This window comes from Halichoerus grypus, chromosome 9 (assembly GCF_964656455.1).
Source record: "Halichoerus grypus chromosome 9, mHalGry1.hap1.1, whole genome shotgun sequence".
NCBI lineage: Eukaryota > Metazoa > Chordata > Mammalia > Carnivora > Phocidae > Halichoerus > Halichoerus grypus.
Genome location: NC_135720.1, coordinates 33279777 through 33300723, shown reverse-complemented (window position 1 = coordinate 33300723; position 20947 = coordinate 33279777). Strand labels below are relative to the sequence as shown.

The 20947-nt window shown below is 38.6% G+C and overlaps 1 protein-coding gene across 5 annotated transcripts in view; it reads left to right on the top strand.

Annotated features, from left to right (window-relative positions):
• The window catches only part of L3MBTL3 (L3MBTL histone methyl-lysine binding protein 3), a 119399-nt gene extending 100546 nt beyond the window's left edge, over positions 1-18853 (top strand). For all 5 annotated transcript variants that reach the window (XM_036120841.2, XM_036120843.2, XM_078054747.1 and 2 more), the window contains 4 exons: positions 1264-1343; positions 11443-11612; positions 11831-11893; positions 17024-18853. In XM_036120841.2, the coding sequence (XP_035976734.1) occupies positions 1264-1343; positions 11443-11612; positions 11831-11893; positions 17024-17167 (457 nt within the window). In that variant the 3' untranslated portion in view covers positions 17168-18853. The remainder of the gene's footprint in view (positions 1-1263; positions 1344-11442; positions 11613-11830; positions 11894-17023) is intronic.
• Positions 18854-20947: the final 2094 nt, after the last annotated feature.

The following is a 20947-nucleotide window of genomic DNA, read 5'->3' as shown; positions in this document are numbered from 1 at the left end:
GTGTGAACTTATTAGCCAGGGAGCACAGATCTCAATGAAATTTCACATGTGTTCGTGGAAATGATCTAAGAAGTAGTGAACATGTATTTATGGCATACTTACCGTGTTTAAATTGTTGTGTTAAATTATCATCATTCAAATGGAGAATAAATTCGTGCCTTTGTAATTAGCTATACAGCTGCTTTATATTTTGTTGGGGTGTGTGGTTTCAAATGTGTTTGCTTTTTTTCTTAAAACTTAACAGTAGAAGTATGATCTGGATCTTTTAGAAACTCGGGATATATTTATATATAGGTAGCAACACATAAGAAACAGTAGGACATCATAAATGCAGAGTATTATAAGGCATTGAAGTGTGTAAGCCAGGGATCATAGCCTCGATAGTACCAGGAAATTGGAGAGTGGGATGTATTTTGAACTCTGGGAATGGAAAAATTAGGTTGAAAAATTTTAAATACTTGAAATTTAGCTTTAAAGAAAATATAATTAGTCTGTTCTTGGTTCCCTTTAATGCTGTTTTTGTCCCTGACTTAAGGGTAAAGCTCTGAATTAAGATCGTAATGGATTCCATTGCATTTTAGAGCATTTCGGCATGCTTAGATTAGCCTTGGGTCATTCCTGGTCAAAAAGAGTTGGAATCAGTTCAGCCTACACATTTGACCTGATTAAGCCAGGAAAAGCTTCCTAGAATTGAGTTTGATTCTCCTGGGCCAATCTCAGGCTCAAGCCCAAATCCCAGAGCTGAGTGTAGTATATATGCTACTTGATTAAACGGTCTGGAGTTTCAAAATATTTTCTTTCCTTTAATTGTAGTTTTACTGTATAGTACCAAGTAAAATTCTTCATGAATACCTGTCCCAGTTTGAAGTTGAGTTACTCAGTAGCTGCATTTGCCAGAATAGTTCACCTTAATACCATTCTTAGCTTTAAAAATCTCCTTTCTGAACTCTAAATGAAAATTGGTAATGAAGAAAATGGATGTTTATAGATGTTATTACTAGGCGTTGCTTCTTAGTAGAACTGAAAATCCTTTCTAACATTTTAGTGGTATCATGTGTTTTTATTTTGTTGTGTTTTGTTTTCTTGTTGTTTTTTAATGTTTCAAGTTTTTATTTAAATTCTAGGTAGTTAACATACAGTGTAATATTAGTTTCAGGAGTAGAATTCAGTGATTTATCACTTACCTATAACAGTTGCTGAGATGCAGTGCTGAACCATCCTTTAAAGTGCATTACAAAACATTGATACACCTGTTTTTCTCAGAGACCAGCATGCTGATGATGTCAAAGAGGACTTTGAAGAGAGAACAGAAAGTGAAATGAGGACGTCGCATGAAGCCAGAGGTAGCCATAATAATCTCATCTTATTGATGGATATTATTATTAATACTCAACAGTCAGAACTTGACTAGAATATAGCAGCCACTTCTATATTAAAGATAAACATCGTTTAGTTGGTTTATTCTGTTACCACAGGCTATAGAAGTTTATCGTTCAGGATAAATATACAGTTGACCTTGAGCAACGTGGATTTGAACTGTGTGGGTCCATTCATACACAGATTTTTTTTCAATAAATACAGTACAGCCCTATAAATGTATTTCCTCTTCTTTATGATTTTCTTAATAGCATTTTCTTTTCTCTAGCTCACTTTATTGTAAGAATACAGTATTTGATACATACAAAATACAAAATAAGTGTTAACTAGTTAGGTTATTGCTTAAGGCTTCTGGTCAACAATAGGCTATTAGTAGTTATATTTGGGGGAATCAAAAGTTATACAGATTTTCAAAAAAAAAATTCTACACAGATTTTCCACTGTACAGAGGTTGGTGCCCTTAACCCCTGCATTGTCCAAGGGTCAACTGTAGTATGTAATTCATAATGATATAGATTCATTTGTGACCTATATTTACAGTCTTTTTCACATATCTGTGCAATATATATAAAGTTTGGGCAGCATTCTCTTTGGTTCTTGTGATATATTTTCTTTGGTATTGTTGATGTCATTTGCTTCATATGTTTAAAACTCACCTCAGAATGTGTATTGAAATCCAAATGGAATTAATAGGGTCTTAGTCTAATACCACAGAATGAAAAGAAAATCATTTGAACAAACGTTTTAAGTTGTACTTGAGAAAGTAATTTGTCTTCCATCTCTGCTAAAAACACATTACAGTGGCTTAACAAAGTAATGAAGTCGTAATGCCTGTAAGTCATAGTATAGATCGTATTTATAACTTACACATAATTATTATTTTTTTATAAGAAAAGGTTAGCCTGATTGGGATTTTAATGATAGTCCCTGGAGACTTTGCTTTTTTGTGTGTATTTCTTGCTTTAGATTATTCTATAAGATTTGAGAACAGCACCTAATGACTGTTTGCCTGCAATGACCTGTTCCATAAGGGAGGCTTTGATTTCCATATCTGATTTTTTAGAAAGCAGTAATTTGTGATTATTTTAAAGGTTACATTCTCTGCTGTCTTCAGCATGTTCTATTATGTTTAATATAACACCACGTACAAACCCTACAGATGGTCAGGGTTTGAATGCCGTCTCTGCCACCTGCTCGCTGTGTGATTTTGGACATGGCACTGAACACCTCTCCATGCTTCTGGTTCCTTATCTACCCAGAAGCATAATGATGGTAACTCCCTCCCAGGGTTGCCATGGCGATGAAGTGCTTCTCTCACTTGCTTCAAACAGTGCCTGGCACATAGTAAGTGCTATGCAAGCGTTTGATTATTTTAATATGTTTCTGGCCATTTAGAAAGGAAGAAAAACATGTGTTTTATGAGGGTTCTGTCATCAAGGTATATTGGACTCTTAGACAAAGGTCTCAGTCTTTCTTTGTGAATGGTGGTTAGGATCACAGCCTTCATTCCTCTCAGGGCTCCACCACTTACTAGCTGTGCAGCTCGCCCTGGGCTTCAGTTTCCTCCTGTGTAAGATTACTGTAGTAGTAGGTAGCCACATCATTGGCTTATCATGAGGATTCAATGCATCAGTGGCTGAAGTATTAGCTGGTGGGAGTAGTAGAGTAGTAGTATTGTGGAAGAAGTGTTTATTGCCTGGAATTGTCTCATCATTGAAAATTCAGATAGATGCAGAATAGAATCTTCTAGACTCTGAACTTTTTGAGGGAGTAATACTTTGGTTAACTTTTCAGTCTCTTCCTAACTTGGTGATTGATTTAACTTTTTGTTGGATTTGCTGAGCTGATTTTGATCATTTTTTCTGGAAATGATCTGGAAAATTATTATTCTCTTAATAGAGAATTTGGCTTGATTAACATTATGATATGCATGGTGTTCTCTCTTTGTCTTTTCAAACTTTGTATATTTTTGTCCTGTTTATTGAATTGCCTGAGTTTTTCTGTTTTATTCTCTCCAGAAACATTACTAGGATTCATACATAACTCTTAACTATTGTTCTCACCTACAAAGCCTATAGTTCAATAAGGATATATTATTTACTGTCTTATTTTTTATTAGTGAAAGGGAGAGAGTCTCATAAAATAAGTTGCTCTGAGAATTTTTGCACATATGTTCCTAAGTGAGATTTGACTATTAATATCTCATCCATTTTTAGCCTCTTAAAATGAATTTGATAAGTTTCCTTATCAAAGTTTTGAAACATTTTATATAAAACTTTCATAAAACTAATTTCATCTGCAGTGAAATCATGCTGTGATTGCCAACTGGTCTTTAAATCCAGGAAACTTCTTTCAGTTATAATTTCGGTTACCATTTGTGCTCTGTTCTCTCTGTTGACTGGTAATACCTATTATTCTTGAGTTAGAGCCAAGGGATTATATTTTATTTTCAAAATATTTAACAATTGGTTTGGCATCCAACCTTGCACAAGACAGTTAAAATTAACACTGGTCTTTGTACTGGAGGAGAGTTTTGGATGCTCTCCACTATACCAAGAGTTACCCTTAATTGCTGGATCTTATGAAGTCCAGTTAAGGGCCTGGCTGCCTTGGGGGAGGGTGGGAGTGGGATGGGGGAGGGGGCATTGTACCAACCAATATGGAAGTACTTTAGTTTTTGTTTTGTTTTTTGAGAGAAAGAGCAAGCGTGCAGTGGGGGTGGGGAGCAGAGGGAGAGGGAAAGAGAATCTTTAAGCAGGCTTGACACCCAGCACAGAGCCCAGTGCGGGCTCGATCTCACAACCCTGAGATCATGACCTGAGCCAAAATCAAGAGTCGAACGCTTAACAAACTGAGCCACCCAGGTGCCCCAGTATTTTAGTATTTTAACAACTTACATGTATTTTTGATGTTCTAGGCATATTTCTCAGGTTGAAATATCTTACTTAGCTTCTTGCTCTGTCAAGTCTACTACTTACTGCCTTTAACATGAATTTTAACAGCAGTAGTTTCTATTTCCCTCCAATTTCCTACATTGGCTTGTTCTCTTTCATAGCCTGCTTTTGTTTTGTAAAGGTTCTATCCCCTTGAACCTCACTAAAATCATGAAACTCTTCTGTCAATAAATCAATGCTCCTCTTCTGATGTTTTGTAGAACTTTTTGTCAGAGGCCCCATGGTGATTGTTTTCTATTTTAACATTTTTGAGTCCAGAGAATTTTTCCCAGGTCTTTTGTGAAGAACACTTACCCCTCAACGCTCCCATTTGGGTGCTGGAAGAATTCCCCTTGCAAACCTGAGCCTGGAGGTCAGATAGCTATACTCCACTCCGGGTCCACATTCTTGAGCCTAGTAAATCACCAGGGATCATTCCCAATTCTATCCCTCCAGTGGTGGAAGGAACCCTTCCTAAATCTAGCTGTCTGGGAGGGGTGGTGCAAAAGGGTAGGAGAGAAAGCCCTTTGCAGTTTGTGTATTATTTAGGATAGAGGAGACTGAAAAGAAGCCACCCTAAGTTTGTTTAAAATACCAGTAGGATTTAAGACTCAGCAGGCCCATGAGAACTATTTTGTTTGGAGTCATAGAGCAAATTGATATTAAAAAAAAAAAAAACTTCCTCCTGAAAAAAGCCTCTCCCCCTCCCCCATTTCTTTAGTTAATTCTGGTTAATTCCATGCAATATGTGTAATTATGAGCCCCCGTTTTTTTATGATTCTCACCGTGCAACTGAATTTGACCTTTGGGGAGTTTAACTGGGTATAATTTATCACTTTTTCTCCTTTCTTCTTCTTCTTCCTTTTTTTTTTTTTTAAACTTTTTACCTTAAAAAAAATAACTCATTCCTATTATTGTAGGAAAGCACATTAATAAAGTATTCTATAAACTGGCCTTCAAGTTTAAACTCTTGTACTCCTGGGAAAGGTATAGTTTTGTTTTCTTTGCTGCAAGCCTTCTTTCTCATGGGTGGCTGAAATGCAGAAAGAATTGAATTCTATTTTGTAATGTGCTAGATTCTCACTTGAAAAGTCAGGCTTGCTTTTTGCCTCCATAGCAATTGGTGGTTTTTTTTTTTGGTTGTTAACCTTGAAATGATCCTCAAGTATCTTTTAGCTTGAGTTTAGTATCATGGAGCTAATTTTATCTCCATTCCTTGATGCTGTGATCCATTTATCTTACCCAATCACTCTTATTGTTCATCTTTTTATATTTAGTCACCAGTTAACTCCATTAAAAGAAATTTTTTTTTTTTGGTTGACAGATGTATTCCTTTTCTTCTGGCCTTGTTCTTTTCACATTAGGAACGTATTTTATAGACTCATGGAATATTAGCCTGAAAGGGTATTGACTCCTTTTCATTTTTGCTTTTTATATCCAATACACTCTCAGTGATATGCCTTTCTTTCAAAATAGAAATAATTTCTCTCATTTGCTGAGTCTTTACTATATGTCAGACACTGCGATAAGCATTTTAAAAATATCATGTGATCCTTACAACAATCTTGTTAACTTGATTTCACCAAGATTATAGAGCTAGTCAGTGGCAGAGCAGGAATTTGAATCCATGTTTATCAGACTTTTAAACTCACCCTCTTGACCATGACCCTCTCCTCTGTATTAGGAGGCAAAAGATCCAGGGTCACTGTCTGATGCTGCCCTTCTCTCATAGAGTGGCTTTGGGCATGTCAAGCTTCTGTTTCCTCACCTTAAGGATAGTTACCTCCTAGCACTGTTTTGAAACTAAAATGAAGCAAGGCAGTTGGAGGTTTTGGTCTCACTTCTGTCTCTGGCTTGAAGGGCTAGGAAAGCGTCAGGCAGGAGGTCAGTGGTAACTTATGCTGTTGGCTTGTCGATTTAGCATTTCCAGACTTGGAAGTAGGAACCCCACTCAGAGTGGGATCTGAGTCTGAAAGCAGCAGAGAGGGAGTACTTCTCCTTTTGTCTAGGACTTGCCCTGCTCGGTCAGCCTACCATACAGTGGTTCCACTGGGTCTTAACGGAATGGTCCTGTAGGAAGCAGGTTCTCACACTCCATGGAGGTGAGGACGTCTCTTTCTACTAGGAGACTTCGTGGTTGGTTTAGATGATGTTCCCTATACTGAACATTTATTGTCTTGATTCTGTGTGAAACGTCGGAGGATATTTCTTTCAGGATCACCTTTATCAGAAATGACTTCTTACAAGGGTTAATCTTCCACTTCACTTTTTCCTACCTTAAGCCAAATCAGGAATTTTAATACCTGTGTTCTCAACCAGAATTGACAGACATGGTGGGGAAATTTGTAGTGGCAGGTTTCTGCCTTGGATAACTACATTATTATTTATTGCACTTCATTTCAAGAAAATCTGCAAGAATATGCTGTATTAACAAACCTTTCACAGTTTCTGACACAGTGTCCATGCTGAGTGAGTGAATTCCATATGGTAAATCATAATCATAAATAGGAGGCAGGCCTCTACTACCCATTCCCCAGGTATCAGCCTAAGAAAAATATTCCTCGTTTGATAATTGTCTAGCAGATGCAATCGCAATAAAACCATACATATTTCCACCAAGTTATTTCTCTTACTACTGACACCTAACATTTTCTTGCTTCCAATATTAAGGAAGCCCAGAAATACACATCCCTGATAGTCACAAAACAGTAAAAGCCAGTTAGTTTCTAGACAAAGTAAAAAGGTTCCTAATCATATCTCACTTTTGCAAGGATGAGTAAGAACTAGGCTTGGAAATCTTCCCCGGGCTGTTCTGTGCCCAATGGTACAGAACTGAGTAGCAGTGAAGAACTGTGGAAGCACAAAACCAGAAGCCAAAGGGGAGCGGACAAGGACTTTGGTAAATTTTCATTTCAGGGAACTTCAAAACATACAGAAAACTCCTGTAAAAGTGTTATTTTTCAGGCAGATAAATAGTTTGATAGGAGGGCGGTAAGAAATATGACTCTAGTAAAATGATAGTGGCAGAAATGTCTTCCAGAACAAAGGCTTTGTTTTATGAAGCAGATTGTACACATTCAGACCTACTCTTCCTTACTCATGGCCCTGAGCCAGCTACTTGAGCCAAAGTCTTTTGCATTTATTTTAGTCTGATCACATGTTAAAAATAAAAACCTGGAGTCACATTTCTATGCAATTTAAGGACTCAGGTACACATTCACCCAACTGAAGTTGTTTTCTCTGTTTTTTTGGATGGGGATCATAGCTAACACTATTATTTTCTGAAGAGATGGGATGTTCTGTGGCTGGGAAACTCTACTTTTGCTCCATTCATCAGAAAACACCATTGGGCCTCAGGACATCAGTCAGCATGAAAGAATCAATAAAAGCAAGGAAAGTCTGAAGTGAAAGATGCAAAGTTCTTATTAGTTTCAGAATGATGTACGCGTGTAGGCCTGTTTATAGCATCAGCTTCAAAGACATGCAGAAGCCACCAGAAATATGGGAGCTTTAGGGGTTTTAGTCATTTCTTTAGAATGGCTCAGTTGTTTTTCTAAAGAATAATGATGTAGCAACATTAGAAATGAGCTGAATAAGACAGCTTTAGCAGGAAATAGAATAGAACTATGGTGAAAGAGGGAACGTTGGCAAGTGTTAATAGAATAGGAACAGTTGTATCATAAATGTACCACTTTGGAAAAGACTGACACTTCAGTGGCAAGCAATCAGAGGACAAGCCGAAAAGTAGGCTCTATGGTTTCAGTCTCCTGTGGAACTGGAAATCTCACCATTTCATACTAGCCTGCCTCATGGAAGATTGTACAAATACCATATTTCAAATAATTGCTAAACTCTTGGTAGTGTCTGAAATTAAGAAATGTTTTTAAGTTACCCAATATTTATGCTAACCAAAAACATCCTGAACTCTGGGAAATTTAAAAAGAATAAAAACAAACTGGTACAGGCTATATATTTGGCTCATAACAGATACTCGGGTAAAGCAGGAGGAGGTCCTGAAACCTTATAACCAGTTATATGAGATTCATTGAATTAAATGGGGCAAGAGGTACCATGATGGATTTTTAAATATTATTTGAAGAATTGAAATGTTTCATGTGGAACAGACAGATTTTTCTGTATGAGCTCACTCAGGTGGAACCAGGACCAGGGTGTGTTAGCTCCAATAAGACAGATTTTTTTTTTCCCCCTAATAGTTACTTCTAAGTTACTTTCTAATATTCAGAGCGTTTCAAAATTCAGATTAGGCTAGTTTAAAAGAAAAGTTATTGAAGAACCACAGTAGAACAATAGGAAATAAATTTTTAAGAAGCTGTGCCACTTGTAATAGCAACAGAAAACTTCAGATACAGAGGAATAAATTTAACAAAATATATGCAAGACCTATGCATGAAAATGACAAAAGATCAAAGAGGAATAGTAAAGAAGTCCCAAAGAAATGGAGCGATATACCTTGTTTTTGGATCAGGGGACTGGATATTGTGAAGATGTCATTTCTCAGAACCAAATTGGTCTATATCCAGCAGTAATCGCCATCTCTAAATCCTAGCATTTTTTTACAAGCTGATTCTAAATTTTATATGGAAATGCAAAGAGATAAGGATAGCCAAGGCAGTCTTGAAGAAGAACTAGATCACAGACATCAGGACACTTATAAAGTGGTGGTAATTAAGACCTATAGGTTGGTGTAAAGAGACCAGTGGAACCGAGTAGAGAATCTGGAGACACACATTTATATTTATGGTAAAGCCGACCCTGCGTGCAGTACAGTGGGGAAAGGATGTCTTTTCAATCAATCATGTTTGGGGAATTAGAAATCCACGTGGAAAAAAACATGAGGAATGTCGAGCCTTACCTCACCCTGTACAAAAATAAAGTTCAGCTAGATTGTGAGGGTAAAACATGAAGTACTTAGCGGAAAACAGAGGAGACTAACTTTAGGACCTTGAAGTAAGCAAGGATTTCTTCAGTAGACGTATATACAAGACTGTATTAACGGAGTACAAAGGAAGACAAGAGTGGGAGATGTTAATAAGATGTATTTCCAACAAAGGATTCCTATCCAGAGTATATATAGATAACTTCTACAAATCAGTAAGAAAAACGCAAGATGACCCAATGGAAAAAAATGGGCATAAAACATAAGTATTTCACAAAGGAGTTTCCCCATTTGGCCAATAAACTTGGGAAAAGATTGTCAAGTTTTCATGAGTCATCAGACAGATGCAATTATAACCACAATGTGATACCATAGCAAATTCAAATTCATAGCAAATTCATTTAACGAAAATGGTTAAAATGAAAAAGGTAGACAATACCATATGTTACTGAGGATACACAGGATTTGTAACACTCTTACACTATTAGTGGATGCATATCGTGCAACTATTTTGGAAAACTGGCAGAATTTGCTAAAGTTGAATGTACACAAACACTGTAAGTTCAGAATTTCACTCCTCAGTATGTATATACAACAGAGACATATACATATGTTCAGGAAAAGACATGTACAAGAATGCTCATAGCAGCACTGTTGGTAATAGCCAAAAATTAAAAACAACTCAACTGTCCATTAATTCCAAATTAACTGTGGAATATTCATAACAATGAAAAACCATACAGCCAAGAGCAGGTGAGCTACAACCACATACAGCAAGCAATGTGGATGAGTCTCACAAACATGCTCTTGAAAGAAAGAAGCCAGACACCAAGGTTTTCATCTAAATGTAATTCAGAAGCAGGGTAAAGAACCTATGGTGTTGGAAGTCAGGAAAGGGGTTACCCTTGCCGGCTGGGGTGTGATTAGAAGGGGACACAAGGAGGCTCTTGGTGTGCTGCCATGTTGTTTCTTGGACCTGGTGTTGGGTACATGGGTGTGTTCACTTTGTGAAAATTCTTTGAGCTGTACCCTTACAATTTGTCTACTTTTCTGTAAATCTTACTCTTCAAAGAAAAAAACCTTAAAATATTCTTAGAGATACAAAATAGCTTAAAATGTTCTCAGAGATTCAAAAGCCTAAACTAGGTAACCATTTGGCAAAGATAGGTGGTAGAATTGAAGTATCATTGTAACTGTGAGCTGGTGTAGGCGTGGAGGAGAGTAAATGTTAGGGGAGGTGCCTTTCTTCTGATGGGCTTTGAGTAAGTAGTTTTCAGAGAAGATTTATGTTCTAAAGGATCTTAAGGAGATAATTACTGACAAACTTTAGGAGTCCCAGTGACAATAAAATCATTTGCTAAAAAATGGCGATTTTAGGAGAGCAGCAGTAAATAGGCTTGGATTCAGAAGATCTGGCAGATAAATGGAATATTCTGTACCTTTAATTTTGATCTCCACCAATATAAGAATGACAAAAGCATTTGCCTTTCTATGGTTTTATTTTTATTGCAATAATTTCATATCCCTGTCAAAAAAAATAAGTTGGCTATTTATTTTTTATTTTTTAAAAGATTTTATTTATTTATTTGACACAGAGAGAGAGAGAGAGAGATCACAAGTAGGCAGAATGGCAGGCAGAGGGAGAGGGAGAAGCAGGCTCCCCACTGAGCAGGGAGCCCGATGCGGGACTCGATCCCAGGACCCCGGGATCATGACCTGAGCCGAAGGCAGACACTGAACCGACTGAGCCACCCAGGCACCGTAAGTTGGCTATTTAAAAAGTCAACATGATTAGTAAACAGAAACTGAAAGAAGAATGTGGGACTGAGATAAAAGGGAAAGAGGTGTAGTAACACAGGGTAACCACAGTGGCTGGACTTGAGCACACAACTTGGCCGTTACCTTTAGGACGTCCACAGCTGAAAGGGAAGCCAAACTATTTCCTGAGGTGAGAGGCAGGTACCTTCCATGAAACATTAAAGAGGCAGCTTTGCTAACGTGACACGTCTTCCATAATGGGTGATGCAGCAAACAATGTACAGGTTGTTCTTACGGTGACCTTCAGTAATGAAAAGGAAGGTGTAATTATTCAGTGAATAGAATGTTGAAAGGAAGCAATGCTTTACCTAAGCGCCCCCCCAACTCATTATTTGGGGGGGACACATGGCATTGGGGGCTTTTTTTTTTTTTGCTGCTTTTTCAGAGTGTGATTTCCCATTTGTGTCCATCGAGCAGGTGCCCGGGAAGAAGCGAGCATACAGCAGGCGCAGCGTCGATCGGCTGTCTTTCTGTCCTTTAAGTCCCCGATTCCATGTCTGCCCTTACGCTGGGAGCAGCAGAGCAAACTTCTTCCCACCGTAGCTGGGATCCCTGCCAGTAAAGTTTCCAAATGGAGCACAGATGAGGTATATTTTATTTTCTTTGTCTGCCAGGGACGGGATATAGCAGTAGGTCCTTCAGGGCTGGATACAATGAATGCAAGAGGGGTTGAATCTTTTTTTCTGAAAGAGAAGAAATTGTTCTGAGAAGAGCAACTAAAACATATAGGAGAAATACTTTGAACCTGTAGCACTTAGATTCTGACTTCTTTTTTAAACGGGAATTTTCATCTTATTTTTGACAGGTGTCAGAATTCATACAGAGCTTACCTGGGTGTGAAGAACATGGAAAGGTATTTAAAGATGAAGTAAGTATTCCACTAAATGGCAGTATGTTACTTAATGGGGTCAAAGCACTGAAATGCAATGAATGGTGAAATAGTTTGAATTGGCAGAAGAGGGAAGAAATGGATTGTGTCGAAATGGACAAATTGGTATGGAGTTGTCTAAAAAGCAGTATTAGTCATTTGTATGAAAATGTCTTTGTATAAGATTAGATGCAGCGGGAATGTTTGTACCATTTTATGATGCTCCACAGCGATAGCACTAGGTTAATTATTTAAAAAAAAAAAAAAGCGAGGTGGGGGGTGCCTGCGTGTCTCACGGTTGAGTCGGTTGAGTATTCAACTCTTGATCTCAGCTCAGGTCTTGATTTCAGCTCAGGTCTTGATCTGGGGTCGTGGGTTCAGACCCACCATGGGGCTTACTTAACCACACACACACACAACACATACACCACATATACCACACACACATACACACACACAGGAAACTTAATAGCATGCATTTACATAATTTATAGCACAGAGAGAAATAAGCAACATTTTATTTTTAATAATATGAAATGAGTTCCCTTTATTTTATTTTCAAACGTCATTTTAACAAGACTGAAATTCATTTAATGTTATAATAAATATTACTGTTATTGCTAAAATAATCCCTTAGATCTTATACCTATCTCAGTAATGTTTGTAATAACTGATATTCATTACAGTCTGCAGTTGGGAGATTATTACATTAGTTGTTTTCATCTGCCTGCCCAAAACTTCAATATAAGAGATGATTAATAATGTTATGACCCATATTGAGCATTAGAACAAAAAAGAAGTTGGCTTTAACTACATAGAAGTAATGCTATTTGAGTACAGCAGGAGACTTTTCTCACTAGAGACCTTTCAAAATAAGCCCCTTACCAGTCAGCTCCTCCAAGTAGAGCAGTCAATTATCAGTCTCATCTTGGCTACTGGAAGGTAGAAAGAAGACCAAGTAATCTCAGAAGGCTTTCTCCCCATCTGCTGTCTACAGTTATAAGTATATATGCCTTGTTTGCCTCTGTGTTTAGCCTCAGCAGCTAAGAATAGCACACTTTCAATTAAGAGCCTTGCAAGAGTATCAGGACAGCTAAGAACCCAAGCACTGGGCATCAGTGTAGTGACACTAAGAGATATCATTATGCTTTAGATGGATGCCCATTAAGACATACAGGGATCTGATTTTCAACATCCTTTTTTTTCTGATTGAATGCTTTTTTCTTTTTTTTAGTTGATCTTTTTTTTTTTTTTTTGATTTAGTGGTTTTTAGTTGATCTTTAATTGACAGTTATTCAGATTTTGAGTTTCTTTCCTTAATGCCTAAATTCTAAGTGTCGTTCGTGGACCACTGTCCATTACTTCTCAGTTCCTGAACAGATTTAGACACCTGCAGGGAGCTGTTGTTCTTTCTTTGAAAAAACAGGTAGTTATTACCTGTGAAAATGATAAAACATTTTTTAAAATAAATTTATAGTACATCCATTTTGTAAATCCTGTTTTTGGTTCTGTTGATATCCAGACAATCTATGTGGATTTGCTTGGTTACTTGAAGATTCAAGTTCAAGTTCAAATATGATATTTCTTTGAATACATTTTCTCTTCATGGCATATTATCTCTGGAGATGTTCCTCAGGCACCAGTATCCTCAGTGTCCTTCTTGTGAGGAGTGAGACAGTGAATGTTCACTGTCCACATGTATCATTCCCATATTCATTCATTCCTTTAGTCATTCATCCTGTAATTTCTTGCAAAATTCATGTCTCACAAGGTTAGCAGGTGTTGGTTTTAAGGCCTAGAAGTAAACCATAAATCTGACTAAAATCTAGTAAGTGATCTCTAGGAGGCACAGTACAGGTGTTAGGATGGGCCGTTATTTGAACCATCCTTGATTTCACTTTCTCTTACACACTCCACATCTAATCTGTTGAAAATCCTACTAGGTGTATTTTAAAAAACATGTAGGGATTCTGGCTGTTTCTCTACCTTCACCACCTCCACTCTGGTCTGAGCCACCATCATCTCCCACCTGGATTAATGCCGTCACCTCCTAAGCAGTCTCCCTCCTTCTGCTTTTGCTCCTCTACAATCTGTTCCCAGCCTAGCCAGGGGGATTCTGCTAAAAATAAGTGCGATCATGTCACTCTTCCATTCCTAGACTTCCAGTAGTAAATCAGAATAAAAGCAAAAATCCTCACAAGGGCCTGCAATCTGATACCCAAGACCTCGAGAGAGGTGAGAACCTCCTGACCTCTGTCTCCTCCATCCCTAGCTTACACTGTTCCACATGCTGGCCTCCTTGCCATTCTCTGAATCATCCAGGCACATCCTGGCTCTTCCCTACGTGGAGTGTTCTTCCTCCAGACGTTCACGCGGCGCACTCCCTCTGCTCCGTTGCTACCTTCTCAGTCATCCATCGCCGCCCCTGCTGCCCAGTCATCTCCCCACCCAGCTGTCTTCTTCATAGCATGAATCATCTTTTAGAATGCGTTACTGTCACTTCATTACTAATTAATTTGCTTATCTCTTACATTTTTTGCTCACAGTCTATCTTCGACTACTAGAATGTAAACTTAACAAGGAGTTTTGGTTTCTTTCCTTACTTGTTTTTGCCTATATCTGTTTTATTCTCTGCTGGATGCCCAGCCCCAAGAAGAGTGTCTGGAATATAATAGATGTTTAAAAAGTTTTTGTTGAGTGAACATGCTCATACCTTTACCCTCTGAGGAAGACAGCCAAACAGCATGTCACTGTGATTTGCAGAGTTAAAACATTGGGTAGAGAACCAGGGGTGCAAAGTAATAGTAATGAAATGGAAGGCCAGAACCCCGAGCTCCAAATCCTCCTTCGGAGTTTTGGGCCTTTAGCAAGATACTTCATCTCTGGATTTAGACCAGTTTATATACATTACAAAAACAAACAGAAAACAAGCCCAGTATTACATTGCAGTGATCACTGTTCTTAGAAAGTATTTTCTCAAATTAAGTTTACTTCCTTCCAATCGAGGCGTGTAGATATAGTCGCGCTTTGAGATAGCCTTTGTGAAATATACTGGCTGGCACTGGCCTCGGGATGACTTTTTCTTTCCTGGGGAACCTTCAAAACACTCTACCAGAACTTCACCTTCTCACCCCACTCCCAGCTTTCAGATTCCAGCCTTGCCGTTCTCAGACTCTTTCTTCTCATCAGTCATCTGTCATGTTAAATTCTTATGTAATCTCAGAAGGAGCCTCAGTAGGGCCCAAGGTCATAATAAACAATTCCATCTTTGTAATGAGCTCCTCGGGAACCAGTATGTTAGTTGATATTTTCATTAATGACTTAGAAGACTTCTGTCGGACCATTTATTCTACCAAGGTCTGCCTTGGTTGAGTCAAGTGTTAATAGATCTGCCTCTCTGCTTGGCCTTGCTTGATCAGAGGACTGTCATAGCACAAACAAGTGAGACCAGAGCAGATGTTCCCCAAAAAACAATGGAACATTTCTCCTACCTGCCACTGAACTTGTCTTCACTTGGAAATTTACATTGGAGTGTCTTTCCTTCCTAGTTTATGACAGTGGGATGTTTCCTTACTGAAACTTAGGAAACTTTTGCAAATAATTATTACTCAAAGTTGCATAAGATGGCCCTGGTTCTTACAGATTGAAAGGGTTTTCAGGCTTGTTGTATTTTTAGAGAAAAGAGGAAAATCTTAAACAGCTGTTAAACTATATCAGCCTTTATTTGGTAAACTGTTTATAGAATTTGGAGTGGTATTGGTTTGCTAGGGCTGCCATGACAAAGAACCATAAACCAGTAGCTTAAACAGCAGAAATGTATTGTCCTCCTAGTTCTGGAGTCTGGAAGTCTAAAGAAGGCAAGAAGTCAAGGTGTTGGCAGGGTAGCTTCCTTCTGAGGGCGGAGGAAAAGGATCTGTTCCAGACCCGCCCCCCTGGCTTATAGATGGTGTTCTGTCTTTGTCTTCACATCATCTTCCCTCTATATGTATCTGTCTCTGTGTCCACATTTCCTTTTGTTATCAGGACATCAGTCATCTTGGATCACCCTACTCCAGTATGATCTCATCCTAACCAATTACTGCAGTAACCCTGTTTCCAAATAAGTCACATGCTGAGGTTATTGGAGGTTAGGACTTCAGTGTATGAATTTGGGACAGACACAATCAACTCAAAACAGTACATTGCTGTCAAAGTTTCTGATGTACTCTGAGGCAGAGAGCAAACGTGTGTTTTACTGGTTTTTTGTTTTTACTTTTTGTGTAAAATGGAAAAACTGAAAGAGAAACGAATTAATTTTTTTGAGGTGGTGGGATACCCCCAAACCTGAAAATTTTACAAAAAGACTATTCCTTTGTTCTGTCCACTAAATCAGACATCATCTTCTTCAGAGCTGTATCTTTAAACCTCAAAGTTTTCTATTTTGTGGAAGCACAGAATTGTAATCTCAGAAGAGACCCAGAGAGAGGAAGGATGTTGCTCACAGTTACCCGCCTAGTAGTAGTAGAACCAGCCTAGTCTGCCATTCTTCACACCATGTTTGCCACCTTCATCTGATGTGTTTCCATCTACACTGTTGATTGCCCTTGTTAGTTACTACTCTTTTTCTGTATATGAAGAGTAATTGTGGCCATTCTAAAAATGAATGCTATTTATAAAGTGAATGTTATTTATTTTTTTCATTGTGGAAAGCTAATTAAAAAAAATGTTAGAGTGCAGCTGACACGTTTGCCTGAATTCCTTTGTTTATATCCACAAACAGCTGTGTGCTTATTCTCCTCTCTCATTCGAAAACCTGCCATAATGGGAACTGGATCTAAGGCACCCCCGAGTTTTCCAAATTCTTCTTGACTCATTGCCTAAGTCAGAGTCATCACGGGGAGATATGGGCGTCTTCCATTTTCCTGTAGGCCAATTTTTCAGATGACTGAGTTTTTACTTTGCTTCCAGTCCACATTTGGTTATTGTCGGTAAGAAAGGTTCATTAGTCGGGAATGTTCACACACATGAGCTCCATCTGTGCCATTCTCGTGGTGGTGTGCAGAAGACAGCTGATAACTCAGCTTCGGCTATTTGCCACACCACCACATCCAGTTGATTCATAATCTTCTTTGTCTTTTCTTCCCATTTTAGCAAATTGATGGAGAAGCCTTTCTGCTTATGACCCAAACAGACATTGTTAAAATTATGAGCATTAAGTTGGGCCCTGCTCTCAAAATTTTCAATTCTATCCTGATGTTCAAAGCTGCAGAGAAGAACTCTCACAATGAACTTTGAAGATGGTGAATTTTGAATACCATCAGCTTTCTGCTTTAAAGCTCATGTTTTATTCAAAGCACAAGGACAGTTATAACTCCTACACAAGAAGTCTCCAAAACTCAAAAGAGCGATGCTATCAGATTATTTATATTCCTCAAGAGACAATATATACGAATCCTTATGAAAGTCCTTCGGCTTTTAACCAAGTACTGTCTAACAGCGGTCATCCTTTGGTTCTGTTCACTGAGCTAAAATTTATCTTTGTACATCTTTTTGAGGCTGGGGGGGTGGGGGGGAAGGGGACTTCATTAATTATTTATGGTAAAAGGGGGGGATCGGAGTAAGAATTTTTGGCATTTTGTAAACATTGTTGAATTCTCTTTCATGTACACTATTTCTTTTTCAGTACTTTCAGAAACCTTTTTATATAATCCAACTTCAACTGAAACCAAATTAGTCAAAACCTGGCTGAGATTTGCCAGTGGGACTGTTACCTGTATTGTTCATTCTGTGCCATATTTTGAATTGCAACATTATGCTAAGTATAACTTTGCAAGTCATGATATTGCCTAACTGCTTGTCATAATTTGTTGGGGCTGAACGGTGGTAAAAATTACTTTTCTTTCAATCAGTGTTTTTACTTTTGCACGCATTATGAAATGTTAAACAAATTACTTTTCACCAGCATCTTTACTATAATTACCAAAAACATGTATATAAATAATGGAATTGAAAATAAAATATATAAATAAATTAGGTGATGTATTTGAATGGCATCAATCTTATACATTGTGGTGCCCTATGTATTTACAGGAGTCCAGTGGTATCAAAGGAATATGCAGTTCTGTTGGGGGGGGGGATGTTTGTAAGGATCTTGAACTATTTATGAGATGATCTTGAGCTTCTCTCTAATTGCCAATGAAGTCACTGTGATGCTTTTCAGAGCTGAAGGGGTCGTTCTGTCGATGGAAACACTAATCCATAAAGAGCTCTGTCCCAGATCTTCTTCCTCCAGACCCAAAGATTTTCTTCGGGTCGGCTGAAGAGAGAGTATATGGATTTTACTGAAAAGGTAGGGTGTGAGGGGGCAATAGCAGTCAACACAAAGATTCTAAATGCTCACAGATCCAGGGGGCAGCTTCCCAAAGCAATTATTCAAGAACCTCCATTTTGGAAAGATTCCTTTCTCTGTAGAACAGTTCACCTAAGTTTTATAAATGTACAGATGCACTTTAAATGAAAGCCCTTGATTACCTAGAAACTGCTAGCACTAGTGTTTCTTTTCCGAGAATGCCTTTCCAACACAAAAGGTAAATTATTTTATCAGCCTTTGGATGTAATGTCTACTTCTAGGATGGGCCGTTTGTTCGAGGGCTATTATAAGGGTAGGAAGTAAGTTTGTAGCATGCTGTCTGAATTCTGGGGCAAGTTCCACCTCTCTCCTTAGTTGCCCTTATTTTTTCTGATGTAGGACTTCCTTTGATGTCCCCCGTTGGGAGTCTATTAGCAGTCCTTTGCATTTGTCATAATTCAAAAGGGCCGTGGCATCTGCAATGTCCCTTTCATTTCTTGCATGAATCTGCTTAAATAAGTTTTTCGTTGTTGGGGTTTTTTTTTTTTCTTTTATGTTCTGTTCAGAATTTGTACATTCAAGTTGCACTTGTTATATCTGACATGAATGAAATAAAATCTTAATTGCAGATACTTTTTTTACATATGTATGATTTTTTTTTTTTAGAAAGCTTGTCATACAGGCAAATGAGAGCAGGAACAATGTCAAAGGTTTGGGCATTACCTCGCTATGTAATGAATCTGCAGGATTCAAAATTGTCCAGCTGTGTCCCAGGTGATGTGAAGAACAACAATAAATAAGTAAGTAAATAAGTAGAGACATTTTTAAAAAATTACAAACATTGTGTAAGCCAAATGGGACCTGTCTGCAGGTTGGAATATAACCATAGGCTGCCATTTTGCAACTTCTAGATTCAGTAGACGCAGACTCCAAAGTAAATAGAGTTATGTTAGTCAACAGTAGGAGTATTTACCAAGTGGCAGGGCCATGCTGGGCACTGGGGACAGATGCACTGTGGAAAGAGATAATAAAGCTTAAGTGAATTTGCCCTCACGGTCACGTCTGCCGTGTTTAGAGCCAAACCTCACTGCAAGGTTCCTGCAGCTCCACCCCAATCTCTTCCCCAGCCTATGGGAACAAAGAGAGGCTTTCATTGACCTTTAGCCACAGAGGCTGTGGACTTCCTAAGGAAAGGAATCTGTAAGGAATTTGGTAAATTCATTTGGGACAGGAAGAATAAGACAGATTGTGGAACTAAAAAAAATTGGGGGGGGTCGGGGAAATAAAGGAAAATTTGTAAGGAACTAAAGGCACATTCTAGTGAAAGGGAAGAAACAGAAACCATGGAATTAGGGACTAGTTTAGGTGAAATTGGCATGTACCGAATTGGTACTCTGCTGTCCATTCTCACCAAAGCAGTTAGTATTGAATAGTCATTGTAGAGGTGGGCAGCTGATCGAAATTTCATTTTCTAGCTCACTAACTTAAGCATTTTAAAGAATAGTACTTATAGAGAAAAAGGCATTAGAATTAGTATTTCCAGAGATGTATGTCATACAAATATTTTTCAATAATTCATAGGAACCCCTTTCTTCTTAAACTTTAAAAAAATTAATGTGATGAAGTTACCTCCAAAATGCTCATGGCATTGTGATGGAAGTATTAGCACACTTAAGTCTCTTCAATCTCTAAACCAGTCTGTTTTGTCAAAACTGATAGGTTCTGTTGAAACTGTGATGATGATTATCAAGGAGTACCTCAAAACTAATGTTGTCATGTATCCTTATTAAATACTTGAAAAGAGTGCTCTGAGTCTTGTCAGATCTAAGAAATCCTTATGTACCATCTTTAGGAACAGAACAAATGGAATTACAACATGGGACTCTGAGCTGGGTGGATGAGGAACCAGAACCTGGACTTCGGAGATAGGCAGGAGAACAAGTCTAGGAAGGGCCAAGCCAAAAACTAGAAACTGGTGCCCAAAAGGCTCTGGGAGGAAAAAGCCAGGTCCATATTACAGACCGAACAAACCTGAGCAGCAGCTAGGGCACATGCCAACACCTGATGTCAAAGCCCGGGAAAAGTAGAAACAGTGTGAGGAGACAAGAATGGGGCCATCACTGTATGCCAAGGGAGGGAGGCAGTGAAAGACTCCACAGGTCACAGATGATCAGAACCTGTACGAGCAAGATCACCCAGCAGTGAGGAGACCTCAGGAATGAAGCAGACTTTGTTCTCAACAAATGAGGTTGAAGGAAACCAGAATGCCTGGGACCAGGCAGGTCGGCTGGGGGAAAGAGAACTGGGGAGTATGTGCATCTTCTTAAAATGTTCAAGACCAAAATGTTTCCAAGCCATATTCAGACCAAGGAGGCAGCCCACAGTCCACAAATGTACAGCTCCTGGGCATTAAGTCTTAACGAGGGTGGGCATATTGGGCCAAGTGCAAGGTGTGTGATACCCTAATCAAAGGATTTGAGTGTATCTGAAGTGTAAGGTCTTTCAAAAACTAAAGCACCCTTGAAATTGAAGCTTGGGGGGCGCCTGGGTGACACAGTCAGTTAAGTGCCCAACTCTTGGTTTCAGCTCAAGTCGGGATCTCAGGATGATGAGATCAAGTCCTGCACTGGGCTCCACGCTCAGCTCAGGGTCTGCTTGAGATTCTCTTTCCTTCTCCCTCTGCCCCTCCCGCTTGTGCACATGCTCTCTCTCCTCTCTCTCTCTCT